General features: G+C 36.8%; 1 protein-coding gene across 4 annotated transcripts in view; it reads right to left on the bottom strand.

Moving 5' to 3' along the window:
* The window catches only part of PRKG2 (protein kinase cGMP-dependent 2), a 117,078-nt gene that overhangs the window by 8,455 nt on the left and 91,500 nt on the right, over positions 1–17,123 (bottom strand). For all 4 annotated transcript variants that reach the window (XM_007999023.3, XM_007999019.3, XM_007999020.3 and 1 more), the window contains 3 exons: positions 12,406–12,569; positions 7,706–7,828; positions 6,294–6,356 (listed from right to left, as the gene is read on the bottom strand). In XM_007999023.3, coding sequence (XP_007997214.1) covers positions 6,294–6,356; positions 7,706–7,828; positions 12,406–12,569 — 350 coding nt within the window. The remainder of the gene's footprint in view (positions 1–6,293; positions 6,357–7,705; positions 7,829–12,405; positions 12,570–17,123) is intronic.

Consider the following 17,123-nt stretch of genomic DNA (forward strand, 5'->3'; position numbering starts at 1 on the left):
TAAGGATTTCTAGGTACACAGTTCTACGGATTCTTTTCTTTCGTCACCATATATGGCAACAATTTCTTTTAACATATTTTACAATGCTCTACTCAGAGGTGCTTCATAAATATTAATAAAAATCATTACCATCAATCTACTGAATCAAACAGCCCATGTGTTGCTTATAGAGTACTTGTTACAATGTGATTTATCACAATATTTACTTAACATGCGTGGCTATTCACTTAACACATGGCCTTTTGACACTAACCACATTTTAAGTAATGCAAACGCCAGTATGCACTGGTGTCTAAAAAATATTCACCGGAGAAATATTAGCAGCAACAGCACATAAACTCCTTCTTCATTTCAGAAGACTCATAGAGCCTATTCTTGAAAGTAATTTCAAAGACTAGAAATATCAAAAACAATGTTAAAATACAGGCATACCTTGGAGATATTGAAGGCTCAGATCCAAACCACTGTAATAAGGCAAGTCACACTAATTTTGGAGTTCCCAGTGCATATAAAAGTTATGTTTAAACTAAACTGCAACGTATTAAGTGTACAACAGCATTATGTCTAAAAATGTACATAATTTAAAAATACTTTATTGCTAAAAATGCTAACAATCATCTGATCCTTCAATGAATCATAATCTTTTTGCTGGTGGAAGGTCATGCCTTGGTGTTGATGGCTGCTGACTGACAAGGGTAGGGGTTGGTGAAGGTTGCAGTGGCTGTGGTATCTTCTTAAAATAAGACAATGATAAAGTTTGCTGCATTGATTAACTTTTCATTTCATAAAAGTTCTCTACAGCATGTGATACTGTTTGACAGCATTTTATGCAGAGTAGAACTTCTTTTAACACTGAGGTCAGGCTAGGCATAGTGGCTCATGCCTATAATCTTAGCACTTTGGGAGGCTAATGTGGGAGGATCTCTTGAGGTCAGGAGTTTGGGTAGCATGGCAAGACACTCATCTTTACAAAAAAAAATTGTTAAAAAATTATCCAGTCATAGTGGCATTCACCCATAGTCCCAGCTACTCAGGAGGCTAAGGCAGGAAGATCACTCGAGCCCAGGAATTCAAGGCTGCAGTGAGCCCTGCTCACACCACTGCACTCCAGCCTGGGTGACAGGGAGACTCTGTCTAAAATAAATAAATAAACAAATAAATAAATTGAGGTCAATTCTTTCAAACTCTGCTACTACATTATCAACTAAGTAAGTTTATGTAATATTTAAATCCTTTGTTGTCATTTCAACATGTTCACAGCATTTTTGTAAGAAGTAGATTGTATTTCAAGAAACCACTTTCTTTTCTCATCAATAAGCAACTCCTGATCTGTTCAAGTCTCATCATTAGATTGCAACATTCAGTCGTATGTTCAGGCTTCACTTCAAATTCTAGTTTTATTGCTATTCCTAGAACATCTGCATTTGCTTTCTCCAATTAAGTCTTCAGCTTCTCAAAGCCATTTATGAGGGTTAGGATCAACTTTTTCCAGACTCCTATTGATGTTGCTATTTTAGTCTCCTCTGAGAAATCACAAATGCTTTTAATGACATTTAGAATGGTGAATCCTTTCCAGAAGGTTTTCAATTCACTTTGCCCAGAGCCATCAAAGGAATCACTATGGAAGCTATAGCCTTACAAAATGTATTTCTTAAAAACAAGACTTTAAATTCATCAAAATTATTCCTTGAGGTTTAGGCTGCAGTGAGCCTTGATTGTGCCACTGCGTTCCAGTCTGGATAACAGAATGAGACCCTCAAAACATTAAAATTAAAAAATAAATACTCTTTGGTTCATGGGCTGCAGAATGGATGTTAACAGCCATGATAATACATTAATCTCCTTCCACATTTCCATCAGAGCTCTTTGGTGACTAGGTGCATTGTCAATGAACAGTAATATTTGAACAAAATAATTTATTCTGAGCAGTAGGTCTCAAGAGTAGACTTAAAACATTTAGTAAACCATCCTGTAAACAGATATGGTGTCATACAGGCTTTGTTCAATTTATAAAGTACAGGCAGAGTAGATTAAGCATCATTCTTAAGGGCCTTAGGATTTTTAGAATGGCAAATAAGCATTGACATCAAGTCACCAGTTGCATTCCTAATAAGAGAGTAAATCTGTTCTTTGAAGCTTTGAAGCTAGATATTATCTTCTCCTCTCTAGCTAGGCAAATCCTACACAGCATCTTCTTTCAATGTAAGCAATTTATTCTTCATTAAAAAACTGTTGTTTATGTAAACACTTTCATCAATGATCTCAGCTGTATCTTCCGGATAACTTGCTGCGGCTTCTAAATCAGCACTTGCTGCTTCACCTTGTCCTTTTAAAGTTATGGAGACGGCTTTTTTCCTTAAACTTCATGAACCAATTTCTGACAGCTTCTGACTTTTCTTCTTCAGCTACCTCACCTCTGTCAGCCTTCATAGAGTTGACAAGAGTTTGAATTTTGCTCTGGATTAGACTTTGGTTTAAGGAAATGTTGTGTCTGGTCTCCTCTACACAGACTACTAAAATTTGTTCCATATCAGCAATAAGGCAGTTTTGCTTTCTTACAATGTGTGTTGTGATGGTTAATAATGAGTGTCAAGTTGATTGGATTGAAGGATACAAAGTATTGATTCTGGGTGTGTCTATGAGGGTGTTGCCAAAAGAGATTAACATTTGAGTCAGTGGGTTGGGAAAGGCAGATCCGCCCTTAATCTCCATGAGCACCATCTAATTAGCTGCCAGTGTAGCTAGAATATAAGCAGGCAGAAAAATGTGAAAAGAGAGACTGGCCTAGCCTCCCAGTCTACATCTTTCTCCCATACTGGATGCTTCTTGCCCTCAAATATGGGACTCCAAGTTCTTCAGTTTTTGAACTCGGATTGCTCTCCTTGTTCCTCAGCCTGCAGACAGCCTATTGTGGGACCTTGTGATCGCGTGAGTTAATACTTAATAAACTCCCCTTTATATATCTATTCCATTAGTTCTATACCTCTAGAGAACTCTGACTAATGCATGTGTGTTCACTGGAGTAACACCTTTAATTTCCTTCAAGAAATTTTCCTTTGGATTCGAACCTTGTCTAATTGGCACAGGAGGCCTAGCTTTCAGTCTGTCTCAGCTTTTGATATGCCTTCTTCACTAAGCTTAATAATTTCTAGCTTTTTATTTAAAGTGAGAGACATGAGACTGTTTCTTTTACTCGAATACTTAGAGGCCACGGTAGGGTTATTAACTGGCCTGATTTCAATTCTATTGTGTCTCAGGAAATAGGGAGGTCTGGGTAGAGAGAGAGATGGGAAAATGGGCCATTGATAAACTCATCAGAACACACAACATCTATCGATGAAGTCTGGCATCTCAGATGGCTGCGGTTTGTGGTACCCTCAAAATTACAACACTAACATCAAAGAACACTGATCACAGATCACTATAATACATATAAAAATATTGAAAGGTGTAAAATATTGTCAGAATTACCAAAATGTATCACAGACACAGAAAGTGAGCAAACGCTGTTGGAAAAAATGGCCCTGATAGACTTGCTTGATGCAGGGTTATCACAAACCTTCAATTTGTAAAAAATAAAATATCTACAAGGTATAGTAAGTAAAGCAAAGTGTGATAAAACAAGGTATGCCTGTACCTGAAACAAATGTTTCCTCTTCCTGTCAGGAAAGATTTAGTTGTACCCCATAAGTACATCAGCCTTCTTTTAAGATAGGTGTTGGGAGACATGATTGATGCCTAGTTTTAAATTAGCTCTTAGGTACAAGACAGTACAGCTCTGTAACTATTTTTGGGGAAGATTATTTAATATAGAATGGACAGATACATACAACTGTATTGCTTTAAAATACAAAATTAAAGTGACTGGTTCTCTAAGAAAAAAAGTTTCACTTTAGAAGAGACTGAGAAAAATCTGATGCCAAACTTTAGAAAGAAGTTTTTTTGTTTGTTTGCTTGTTGTTTGTTTTTAATCCTAAGAATATACTGAGTAGAGAAGCTACACAGCTTAAAGACTTGTGGAAGGTTTTTAAACACTCCCATTTGGAGAGAGAGATCAAGTGTTCTGATGTTCCCCACCTTCAGCTTTATAGCTTAAAAAGCACTATGAAAATAGAATGAAAAATGCTTCTGAGCATTTACACAACCAAAGACACTGTGTAAATTTGGTATATATCTTATTAATCACCTCTATACTCTGCCCTCAGACTCTATATTACATATAGCAAAGACAATGTTGCCTATTAAGAAGGAATAGACAAATTAATCCCTACAGGGAAGGAAATTCAAAATTCTTTATTACTATGCTGAGGTGGGAAAATCTTTAGCATCAATTTGCACATGCATCTAATTACAATTTGACAGCTCCATTTAAATGAGCCTCAGGTAAAGAAGAATTAAAAGCTAAAGCTGGAGCCTGTTGACAAATATATTGTTTCTATCTCCCAGCTATACCAGAGTAAAACATGAAGACCCTTCTATAATGAGAGAAAGGAAGAATGTATATTGGAAGAAAGGCTTTAATTGACAGAGCACTTGTTTCCTCAATATGAATAGTGTGTTTCTGTGTCATTTTACGATGAGAAAAGAAATTGTGATAACAGCATGGAGTGCTGGAAGAAAATAAATTAGAATCTAAGACAAATAATGAGTTTTACAGCTGAAGGCAATCCAAAAGATAGTAAAGAACATTAGAATACTACAAGCATTTTGATTCTATAAAATCTACACGTGTCTTTATCTTTCTTTCCTTCCTATGTTTCCTCCCTCCCTTTCTTCCTAAAAACACCCTTAAGGCAGACCTCAATATGAATTTACAATATTGAATACATGGCTTTATTTCAAGTAAGTTCATTAACACATACAGTAGAGTTGGCAGGTTGATTTTTTGTTTTTGTTTTGAAGCTGTACTGCTACTGTTAAGAAACACGAATAGCATTTCTATTCAGCAACAGCCCTTCTCCCTTTATTTTCATACCATGTTGATGTGCCCCTAATTCCTCAGTGAAAAGATCCATAAAGGAATGAGGTGTTTTCATTTCTAAAAGTGAACATCAGTGTAGTCAAAGGATTTCAATTAACAATATTCTCAAATGTATTTTGCACTATCTACATATTCTCAGAATTTTTTGTATCTGTGAATCATGAACAAAATGAAAATATCTTAAAGATGGCAGCAGTTATCCAAGCACTGATTTAACAAGCCAAAACTTGAAGGTTTGAACTGTCACATTTGAATATTTAATAAATCAGAGAGGATGTCTTATGAAGGTTATCAATGGTTCTGAAGGCCAGCTTTAAAAATTCACAGAACTGAAAATGTACATGTCAGGTTACTGCACAAGAATAAAGCATGGTTTGAGGTTCTGTAGAAACCAGTGAAATCAGTGTCCATTACGCAAAAAGTAAAATATACCACAGGGTTCAGAATTTGAGGATATTCAAAGGAAAATTATATTTAAAATAAATATATATTATTAATTAAACCTGAAATATAATACTTTTTCACAGTTGATTTAGGTGAGCCATCCTCTTGAATACTGACAACAACAATGGTATCCTCCTTTACTTGCAAATTAAATGCCCAGATTAGAATGTAATTCCTTCACAGATTCCAAGTTGATATTTCAAAGTATAATAAATACGTACAACTAGCATAGATCAATAAAAATACATACTAGGATCAGGCGTGGTGACTCACGCCTGTAATCCCAGCACTTTGGGAGGCCAAAGCAGGTGGATCACGAGGTCAGCAGTTTGAGACTAGCCTGGCCAACATGGTGAAACCCTGCCTCTCCTAAAATACAAAAATCAGCTGAGTGTGCTGGTGGCTGCCTGTAATCCCAGCTCCTTGGGAGGCTGAGGCAGGAGGGTCATTTGAACTCAAGAGGTGGAGGTTGCAGTGAGCCAAGATCGTGGCATTGCACTCCAGCCTGGGCAACAGGGCGAGATTCTGTCAACACACACACACACACACACACACACACACACACACACACGAATAATAAAGACAGAAGCGGATAAAAAGGGGAATTTGCTATGACTTGAAGACATGATTTTGTAACTTCTTTTGTAACTTCAGTCATTCTTGATATGAATTTCCAACATGAGACAAATCACTTTGAGTTTGATCATTATAACTACATCTACTAAAACACAGATAAAAAGCAAAGCACCATAAAGAAAAAATTGAAACTCTGGAAAGGGACCCCTGTGCCCCCTGAGAGAAGTTTTTGCAAGTACTACATTATTCTCTAAATTTCTATATTTTTCTGGGCAAAGAAATAATTATGTACCTGTGTTTCTTAATGTCATTTATTCCATTCTTCAGATTTCCCAGCCTTTCTGTTGGATTTTGCCTAAAATAATAATTTGTGAAAGGCGATTTATAATAATAACAACTGAGAAAATTTTAAATTAAAACTTAACATCTATTTGTTCATTCATTCATTCATTCATTAAAAAACATGCATGAAGTTGCTACTGTAGACCAGACATCTGAGTTTAGTGAGGTGAAAAGACATGACTTCCTCCCTGGAGGAGCCACAGTTAAATTAGACTTTGGAGTGTATACATATGTGTGTATAAAGTACGAATAAATACTCTAAGGAACAAGCAGGCACTATCTTGCCAACTGTGCTGAGAAAACCAGGGCAAGCTTTAGAGAATCATTTATATCTAAGGTGAAATCTTAGACGCATGCAGGAATTCATACTGGCAACCCATAGCTAGGTTTTTAGTTCTAAATTTACTAAATTTTAATGCTTTTTTAAAAGTTCAAATAGGAAAAAATCAGCAAAATGAATTTTAAACAAAAAAATCCAGAAGTCTCCTATTCTCTGACAAATTATTTTTAATGGTATGTAGAAATTGGGGTAATTTAAAATAAGAACAGAGGAGCACTTTTTACAAAATGAAGCTGGAAAGAGGTCGTATAATAACACTTCATTATCGCGACTACTTTTCTTTCAAAATAACAAGATTATAAATAAATTACTCCTTTTTTATATTGTGAAAATGTATGTGGCACATGAAAAACTTTGTAATGTGTATATAATGCCTAGTGATCAACTCAGGGTATTAAGGATGTCCATTGCCTGAGTACAATACATTTTTGTTAAGTATTCAATTGTTCTCTTTGAACTTTGATTTTATTCCTTTTATCTTACTTTTAAATTACATATTTAACCCACTTCCCTTCAGCCTCCCCCCTCCCTTCCGAGTCCCTGATATCTACATTTCCATTCTCTATCTCCATGTGTTCAAATTTTTTAGCTCTTACATGGAAACAAGAACATTGAATATTTGTCTTTCTGTGTCTGGCTTATTTCACTTAAGATAATGACATTCAGTTCCTTCTATGTTGCTGAAAATGACATGACTTCATTCTTTTTTATTGCTGAAATAGTAAATTGCTCCTTTTTTTGCCTAAGGTTTGTGGTTTATTTTGCTCTATTACAGATAAAGATGATACCCAAAGGTTGTCTGAAAAATTTAGATCTCTTTTTAAACTACTTTATAAGTAGGTACTGTGATTCTGTAACTTGAGGTCAACTAAAACTCCCTACACTGCAAAGCAGAGATGACTTTCTTTAAATATAATTGGCCTATATAAAAAAAGCACAAAAAGTAAATATGCGCCTAATTTTAAAATGTGTAGAAACAGAAACTTTCTTCAAGACAAGGGGTTACCAACTGTCATTCTCACCTGCAAAGCCTTCGAATCAAATCCTCAGGTCGTCGTGTTATCTTCCTGGGAAAATCCATTTTTTCAATTCCTTTGAGAATCAAATTGTAGGTCATCATTTGGTCAATCCCAGAAAAGGGTGGGCTAGAGAAAATCCAAAACAGGACACATTAATAACAGGGTCTGAGATCACATTTGGAATGAATTTTCTTTCTTCCTTCTTTCCTTCCCTCCCTTCTTTCATTTCTTCCTCTCTCTCTCTCAGTTGTTTTACAACAAATTTGGATATATCCTAGAAAACCATCTCACTCATTTAATATCACTTACCACATGAGACACACACACACACACGCACGCACACTCACACATATGTAATTGGTCATGCGTGGATGATCACTAAAAAGAAAATGAAGAAAGGAACAGAGAAGGTGTGATTTTTTGAGATAGAGTAAATAAGAAAAGCCTCTCATAAGCTGACAATTGAGCCGACGTATGAATAAAGAGAGAGAAGGAAGTGAATGCGCCACACCAGTACCTGTGGCAGACCGTTCTAAGACAGGAAGCACAGAGGCAATTGAGTCAGGAGTGGGCCTGGGTGGTCCTGCATAGTGAAGTGGGCAGTGGGGCTGGTGGAGTGAGGAAGTAAGAGGGGAGCACACAGATGAGGACAACATCACATAGATGAAGTGGGCTATCGGAAGGACGTGGGGGTACATTCTGAGCGGGATGATCTAAATTACAGCAGCCAGAATAAGGTTTTCCTAATGTGTGGAGGATAAACTATGATGGTGATAGTAGTGAGAAAGTCAGGGGGAAGGAGCCCCAGTAACCTTGCCTAGGATAGTAATGTTGAAAGCAGTGAGATATGGCTGGATTCTAGATCTGCTTAGACTGTGCAACAGGCTGAATGTCTGTGTTCCTCCAAATTCATTTGTTGAAACTTTAATCCCAATGTGATGGTATTTGGAGGTGAGGACTGTGGGAGGTAATTAAATCAGAAGGGTGAAGCCCTGATGAATGGGACTGGTGCCATTCTAAGGAAAGGCTAGGGAGCTAGCTGCCTGGCTTTTGGCCATGTGAGGATACAAGGAGAAGTCAGCAGTAACTTAGATTACGATGCTCACCATAACCCGACTATCCTGGTAACCTGATCTGGGACTTTCAACCTCCAGAACTGTGAAAAATAAATGTTTGCTGCTTAAGTCACCCAGTTTATAGTATTTTGCTATAGCAGCCCAAGCTGACTAAGACACATAGTAAAGCCATCAGGATTTGCCAATGGGGTGAATATGGCATGTGGGAGAAACAAAGAATTCAAGGATGATGCTAAAGTGTTTTGGCCTTGTTGGAGTTATTTCCTAAGAGAAGAAAGATGGAGTTGGGGTGGTGTGCAGAGCAGGTTATGGGGAAGGGAATCAAGAGTTATGTTTTAAACATCCAAACAGAAATTCTAAGCAGGAAGGTAGATTTATGACATAGGCATTTAAGAAAGCGGTTAAGGCTGAAAGTATGACTTGGGGAGTCATCAGACAGTATTTATGGCCATGAGAATTGATAGTATCATCAAGAGAGTGAGTGGGTAGAAAAGAGAGAATAGAGGTCAAGAACTGAATTGGTCCAATATTGAGAGGTAGGAAGATGAGAAGAATCTAGGGATGGAGACTGAGAAGAAGCCACCAATGTGGGAAAAGGATAGAGAAGAAAATTCTAGAAGCCAAGCGAAGAGAGTATTTTACTATTATATATTTATTTATTCATTTTAGAGGAAGCCTCACTCTGTCGTCAGGCTGGAGTGCACTGACGCGATCTCTGCTCACTGCAACCTCCGCCTCGTGGGTTCAAGCGATTCTCCTGCCTCAGTCTCCCAAGTAGCTGGGACTACAGGTGCATGCCACCATGTCCAGCTAATTTTTGTATTTTTAGTAGAGATGGAATTTCACCATGTTGGCCAGGATGGTCTCGATTTCTTGACCTTGTGATCCACCCACCTCAGCCTCCCAAAGTGCTGGGATTACAGGCGTGTGTCACTACACCTGCCCAAGAGTATTTTTTTTAAATACTGGATATACCCTAGAAAATCATCTCACTAGCTTAATATTGCTAATACTGCTAAGAGTGGTAAACAAAGACTGAGAATTGGCCACTGAATTTGGATAACATTTTAACTCATATACTTTGCTTTTAAAAACACTTTCAAGGCTGGGCACGGTGGCTCACGCCTGTAATCCTAGCACTTTGGGAGGACGAGGCCGGAGGATCACCTGAGGTTAGAAGTTCGAGACCAGCCTGACCAACATGACAAAACCCTGTCTCTACCAAAAATACAAAAATTAGCCGGGCATGGTGGTGGGCACCTATAATCCCAGCTACTCAGGAGGCTGAGGCAGGAGAATCACTTGAACTCGGGAGGCAGAGGCTGCAGTGAGCTGAGATTGCCTCACTGCACTCCAGCCTGGGCAACAAAGCGAGACTCCATTTCAAAAATAAATAAATAATAAAAACACTTTTGTATTTATTCTATTATGCCATTTAATTTTTGAAAATTAAAGATGCCTTTCATGAACTACTTTGCTATATATTAGTCATGCTGGAGACCTTGTGTTGCTGAGCTTTCCCACTCTAGGTAATAAACGAGAGTCAGTGTACCAAATTTTACTAAACTATATTTCGCTTGTAAAGAGAATGAGGCAGGAAACCAAAAACATTGTATGATCTATTCAACTTATTTACATATTTACACTATTGGTTTTGTTTTTTTGTTTTGTTTTTTATTTTCATTTCCCTCCTATGCTCTGGAGTTCAGGGCATTTAAAGTTAAACTTTCTCATGCCCTACCCAGAAAATCATTTACAGGTCAAATAAAACAATCGTTACAAAAACAATTTCTTAGCCTAGTGTGATGGCTCACACTTGTAATCTCAGTACTTTTGAAAGTTGAGGTGAGTGGACTGCTTGAGCCCAGGAGCTTGAGATCAGCCTGGGTAACATAGTAAGATCCCATTTCTGCAAAAATTTTAAAAATTATCTGGGCATGGTGGCATGTGCCTGTAGTGCCATCTACTCTGGAGGCTGAAGCAGGAGGATTGCTTGAGCCCAGAAGGTAGAGGCTGCAGTGACCAGTGATCACACCACTGCATTGCAGCCTGGGTGATAAAGTGACACCGTGTCTCAACAAATGAAACAAAACAATTTCTCAACTTCTTTTGACCTACTCCTTCTAACATGTTATTCCAGCTGGTGAAAACTGAGATATATATCTGATTACCTACAGAAGCCATCATGTATCTCTTACAAATGCAGCTGACAAATTTTCCAGAGAAACAAATTTTTGAAATAGAATTCGTTGTGCCCAAGCCCTTAAACAACTTTTCTCTGGATGACTGAATATTTTCTCTTCCTTCCTTCAAAATCGTAAGTGCTGAATATTTGAAAATGATTACAGACAATGTAAAATGATCTTTCATATTTGTTTGCTCAATGCATGTGGACAAAGGTGTAAAATGTAGCCACAGATAGTCTAACACTGAAATTTTAGTCTAAACAGTTCAAGAAGATTCTATGAAACTCTTTTGGTAAATGTGTTAAAACTTGTATCTTCACCAATAGACTCGTTCTAGTATTTCTTAAACCATCCCAGATGCAAATCCTCTCTGAAATTAAGACTGAGAATATTTTGTTATAAAGGGTTATAAGGATGATCAAATCAGTTAACCAGAAATGGAGCTAGAAAATCAGAAAGAAAATTGATTTGAATTGTGTGTGTATGCCCATGCATTATATAATAAACACATACAGAAGGAAAGTGTGTCACATTTAGTCAGAAGATCTAGTATTATGTTACTGATCTTGGACAGGTAGCTCTCTCACCTGGTTTTCTAATCTATAAACTGTAAATTATAAAATAATCATAATAAAAATGTAAATCATAAAATAATCATAATAAAAATTCCTGACTTATCTTCCACCCAAGTCTGTGAAAACTAAACTATATAATACACATGTAAGTGCTTTGCTAAATGTAAAGTACTTTACAAATGTGAGGTAATATCACATATAGCCTGTGTATGTGTGTTTGCATAGGTGCATAATGTGTGTATGTGCATTAAATATTTGAGATCCTGGATTCATTAATACAGTTCTTTAATCTCTTTGGGAATGACAATCCAATTTTCACTGTTAAAACCCCTGCAGTGTCCTGTCTCTGTTCATTAGCACCTCTAGAAAGCAGCTGACAAGAGGATTAAAATTTAAATCCAGAAATGGGGCTTTGTTCTAGCATTTCTGGTTAATGATATGTTGGGAAGATGGATAAATTTAGTTTAATTGATCAATGGATTTAACTGAACTAAAATTGTTATTTTCTCCATTACACAAAAAAGACGAAATAATAATACAGCCACAACTTCTCATTCCTTCTCTTATTCGTATGCTGAATTATTAAAACCTTCATACTTAACTTGTTATCTACAGTAATAGGTCTTGCCATATTAGGTAGACCACAGCAATTCTATATTCCTTTCCTTTGCCTTTCTGAATATTTTCTTTATGTTATAAACCAGCAAGTTCACTGTATATGAAAAAATGTCATAAGAAAAAGGTATCATACTTAATCAAAAACATTTTCAAAATGTTATGCTCTTAAAGTATATACACTTTATCACAGTTAGGTTATTTTTGCATTTCTCTGAAGAGGTGGCTGCATAAAACTTGAAGGTACATACTTGCCCGTTAGAAGCTCATACACTAGAATTCCCAGTGACCAGAAATCCACACTGAAGTCATGTCCTTTGTTGAGAATGACTTCAGGAGCTACATATTCTGGAGTCCCACAGAATGTCCATGTTTTCTGTCCAGACCCTATTTTCTTCGCAAATCCAAAGTCAACCTGGTAAAGAACAGCAAAGAAACTGTGTAGAAACCACAAAACTCATGCTCCTCTTTAAGTCTCCCTCTTACGTCTGAAATCTGCTTTCTACACCCCGCCCTTCCTTTTATACCATACATGCACATATATATACACACACACACACACACACACACACACACAGAGAGAGAGAGAGAGAGAGAGAGAGAGAGAGAGCGCTACCACCTCGTGTATTCCTTTGCAGAGTCAGATGTGTATCTAGTTGAACTGGGGAAAGTTCCATGCACATACCTCTCTGCCCACGACCCCTAAAGGATAAGATGAATGGCTTAGCAAAGGGGAGCCATAACAACAACTTTGAAGCTCAGGGCAAGCAGGTCTAAACACTTGTTTAATTGAAAGGTGGTATTCTTTGGGAAGAAGAGACAAGGAAGAAGTGATGAACACCTGTGCAAGTAAAGCTCCATCGTGAATGTAAAAATAATAACAAAATTGAGAGTTTGGGAAATGGACTACTGCTGAGAAGGGGGGCTTAAAAGTCTGGACAGTCTTTAAAAATCATTATACACAATGCCTGCACCCTACACATTTTGGCAGTCCAAAGCAAAGTCAGGGTAATCTCATGCCAACTTTGTCTGGGCTCTATACACTTTTTGTCTCTCTCAGGAAGGCGAGTGGTGGGTAGCATCTACATTAACTTATTTATTCTGAAAACATACATTCAGCACTCAGTCAAGGTCAGCTTTGTGCTAGGCCTATAGATTCACAGTTAACTTTGAGACGTTCAGTGCATTAGCAAAATGTACACATACATGATTAATATTATATCATGTTATACATGATATAATTGAACAAAGTATAAACTCAGAGGGCAAAAAGCATATATATCGAGAACATTAGGGAGATGATGGTTGGGGAAGATGTTATTAGGAGGTGACATCTGAGCTTGGCCCTGACTGAGGATCAGGAACTCTCCCAGGGTAATCAATCAGTGCTATCATCCTCTGTTTTCGCAAAACAGACCTTTCCTCTTCTCTGAGGCCCTATTCAAAGAACTCCGTGCACAGAATAGACAGAAAAAAAAGCTGGAGCTACAGAAGGGCTCCTCATTGAATCGAGGCAGTGTACATGATGAAATCCTTCCCTTCAAAACACAGTTGGTTTTCTTTCCCAGGCGTATTTAGCAAATACTTTTCATCTCCAATATATACAGATATTCTTCTAATGAAACTATCCTCCACCTTCCTCAAATAAACAGTCACACAAATTGTTCCTGGGCTTCAACATGCACATTTCACATAGCCTCTCTCAATAACACAGCAACAATCTTGGCTAAAAAATAAACAAGGTTCACATATCAAAATAAGCCCTCATCTAAAAAAGTATGAGTCATTGAACTATAAAATCCAGCCCCTATTTATTTATTCAAATATTGGTATTTAAAATCTTAATTTACCTTAAATAAAGCCCTTAGAAATTTACCATTTTAATGATTCCTTTTAGTGTTTATCACACAACAGCAAGGATTTTCCTATTGGAAAAAAGGAATTTAAACAATCTAATTTGAAATGGGCTTGTGCTGATTTTTTCATCCACACAGAATGACTCACAGTGATTATATCTACTGTGTGGTTGGGGATATCACAAAATTAAAATTTGTAACCAGCTGAGACTAGCACTTCAACGTATTCCTCAGAGAAAGAACCAATATGAAAATCCTAGCTAATTTTCTAAAGAATGAAATTTAAAAGGCAAGAAAGTAATGTTTGTAACAGCATTTGTATGCACACATACATGAAAATATTCTAATCTGTTGCTTTATAACAGCCTTTCAACTCATTTCTTTTTTAATTGCATTTAAGTTTTCCTTGTAAGGATCACTGGAAACTCACTAGCTATTCAGGAGAATTTCTCTAGCTCTGAAAGTGGTATATTTCCATTTGAATTTCTGGTTTAGTTTTTGAAATATTTTCATATTGGCCTAAAGAGATGGCAATACTTACATTAAAATTTTAAGATTGATGTAAACGTATCACTTTCTTTATCTCCTTTGATCATATCAACTTTGGTCTAATCCGTTTTGTCAGTGGGAACTGGACACTCAGACCTATCTAAAACATGTGCCTAATATAGAAGGCCCCAAATTTTCTACATCAAGTTTTGTGTATTTTCTATAATAATCACGCTATGTCTGTCTTGTACCACCATGGATACCACCAGAAAGCCTGTCTTTTTTTTCATCCCAGCCCTTCTAGACAACAGAAAGGTTAATAAATAACCCAATAAATATTTATTGAGTACCACTATATACCAAAAAGACTCACTGGGGAGGTAGCATTTGAGCAGATTTGAGTAGAAATCTCCATGAGATAAGAAAGAAAGCACTGTATTAAGTATCTGAGCAGCAGCCATGCTGCCAAAAGGAAGAGCCAGTGAAAAGGCCTGAGATGGAATTACGAATGGTAGGATCAAGAACTACCAAGAAGGCCAGCATGGCTGGGCAAAAATGGATAAGGGGAAGAGAGGCAAGAAGTGATAGCACTGTGGGTTTGTAAACCACAGAAACAACTTCAGAGTTTTTTCTTTTCTAGGAAACCACAGTAAGATTAACAGAAGGGGTATGGCATGACCTGACATGTTTTAAAAGGATCAATCTAGGAGACAAGAGAATAGACAACACTCCCCCTTGTTTTTTTCAAATTCTACTAACAAAGCTGAGGTTTCAAGAAGAGCACCCCATTTTTTTCAAATTCTACTAGCAAAACTGAGGTTTCAAGAAGAGAACCTGAGGAAGTTGTACACAGGTTTGCCCTTGTCTCTATTAAATTCTCATTACTAACGATGGCTTACATCATGCTGAAAACATCATCTCCGAAGATTTTAATAAACTAGAAGGTTTTTAAATGATTCTAAATCTGCACTGATGATTGCATCATTCAGAAATAGAAAAATTTGCATTGTGGCTTGCTGGAGCTGGTATCCAGTAAGTATGAACTCTTTCCCAGAAGTTTCTCTCTGGGTCAGTAAATTTGTCAGATATTGGTTCTCTTGGTCACATAAAAATGGACACAAAATGACTAGTCTAATTAAACCAGATGATTCATGGTGACATGCCATTCCAAAAAAATATTTATGTGGCATTTTTAGTGTACTTCCTTTACCCAAGTCTAGACAAGGTTAAAATGGAATCTGTTTATTCTGTCCACCAACAACCAAAGTTGATTTAATGTCTTTCTGCTACTGACGTCCATCCACTAAAAGAGGCAACAATGGATGGGTTCGACTGAGAGGAAGTGAAAATGAAAGAGGCTAAGATCTGGGATGAATGAGTCTTTCCAAGTAATGACCCACTCTTCATGTTTGGTGAACAGATTCAGCTGAAATATCTAAGAGTATTTAGTAGAAGGTGGGTGAGATGAAGGGAAGACTTGCACACCCCAGGACAAACTGGAAATATTTTTTGAGGCTCATCTCATATGCCACCACTTCTTTGAAGTCTCACTTGAATTTACAGAACCAATTCCTTTCTCCTGTGAGGTTCTGTAACACTTTTTATATTCCAGAATTACATCCCCGATGCCAGTGCTGTCTAGTTGTGAATAAATCTAGCTCCTTCGAAAAGGCAATTTATCCTATACATTTTGTACCCCTACAGCCTTTGCAACACAAATGTTCAACCTGTGTTTGGTGGAAAAAAAAAATTGAATGAAGAAATAATCATTAACGTCAGTTTTATTAAGACATAATGAGGTTTAGGAAGGTCATGGATACTTGTCTGTAGTAAAATTTGAACCAGGTTCAAAGGAAACCTTCTTACTATATAAATTGATGAGGAAGTAGAAGGCGTTTAAGTGAGAAGCAACAGTATGTGTTAGGCACATTGGTGAGAAAACTTAACTGTCAAGTACAGCTAATAATGGTCTGGCTAATAATGATCTGGCAATAAAAATATGGTTCCAGTTGGTGATTATTTTTAATTTTCAATTTAAAAAATAATTGATACATATAAAATAATGTGACATATAAACAAGTTATAAAGCATGAGACTAAAACACCCCTGCACCTACCAACAGCTTAATAACTAAACAGAAGCAACACCGAAACCTTCTGTCTTCCTCCCACAGTGTCCTCTTGTTCATTGCCCAAAGGTCCCATTACCCTGACTTTTGTGTTCATCATTTGCTTGCATTGATTTCTAATTTAACCACAAATCTAATATCCTTAAATACTTTATAGTTTTTTAAAATTTTAGATAAATCTTAACGTATTTGATCTCGGGCAAATGGTCTCTTTTACTGAAAATTTATATTTGTCAATTTAATCTATACCCTATATAGTCCAGTTATATTCACTGCTGTATTATAACACCGTTGGATTAACATAGCATGATTTTTGTCCATTTTGCTGTTGATGGACATGTGTGTTATTTCCAATCGTGTATTATTGCAAAAATGCTTCTATTAACATGATTTTCTAGGTTACGTAGTAGAAATGTATACAAGAGTAAAAATGCTGGGTCAAAGACATGGTTTCTTCAACTTTACTAGATATTGCCAAATTATTTTCCAAAGGGAT

Source organism: Chlorocebus sabaeus, chromosome 7, assembly GCF_047675955.1.
Source record: "Chlorocebus sabaeus isolate Y175 chromosome 7, mChlSab1.0.hap1, whole genome shotgun sequence".
NCBI classification, from domain to species: Eukaryota; Metazoa; Chordata; class Mammalia; order Primates; family Cercopithecidae; genus Chlorocebus; species Chlorocebus sabaeus.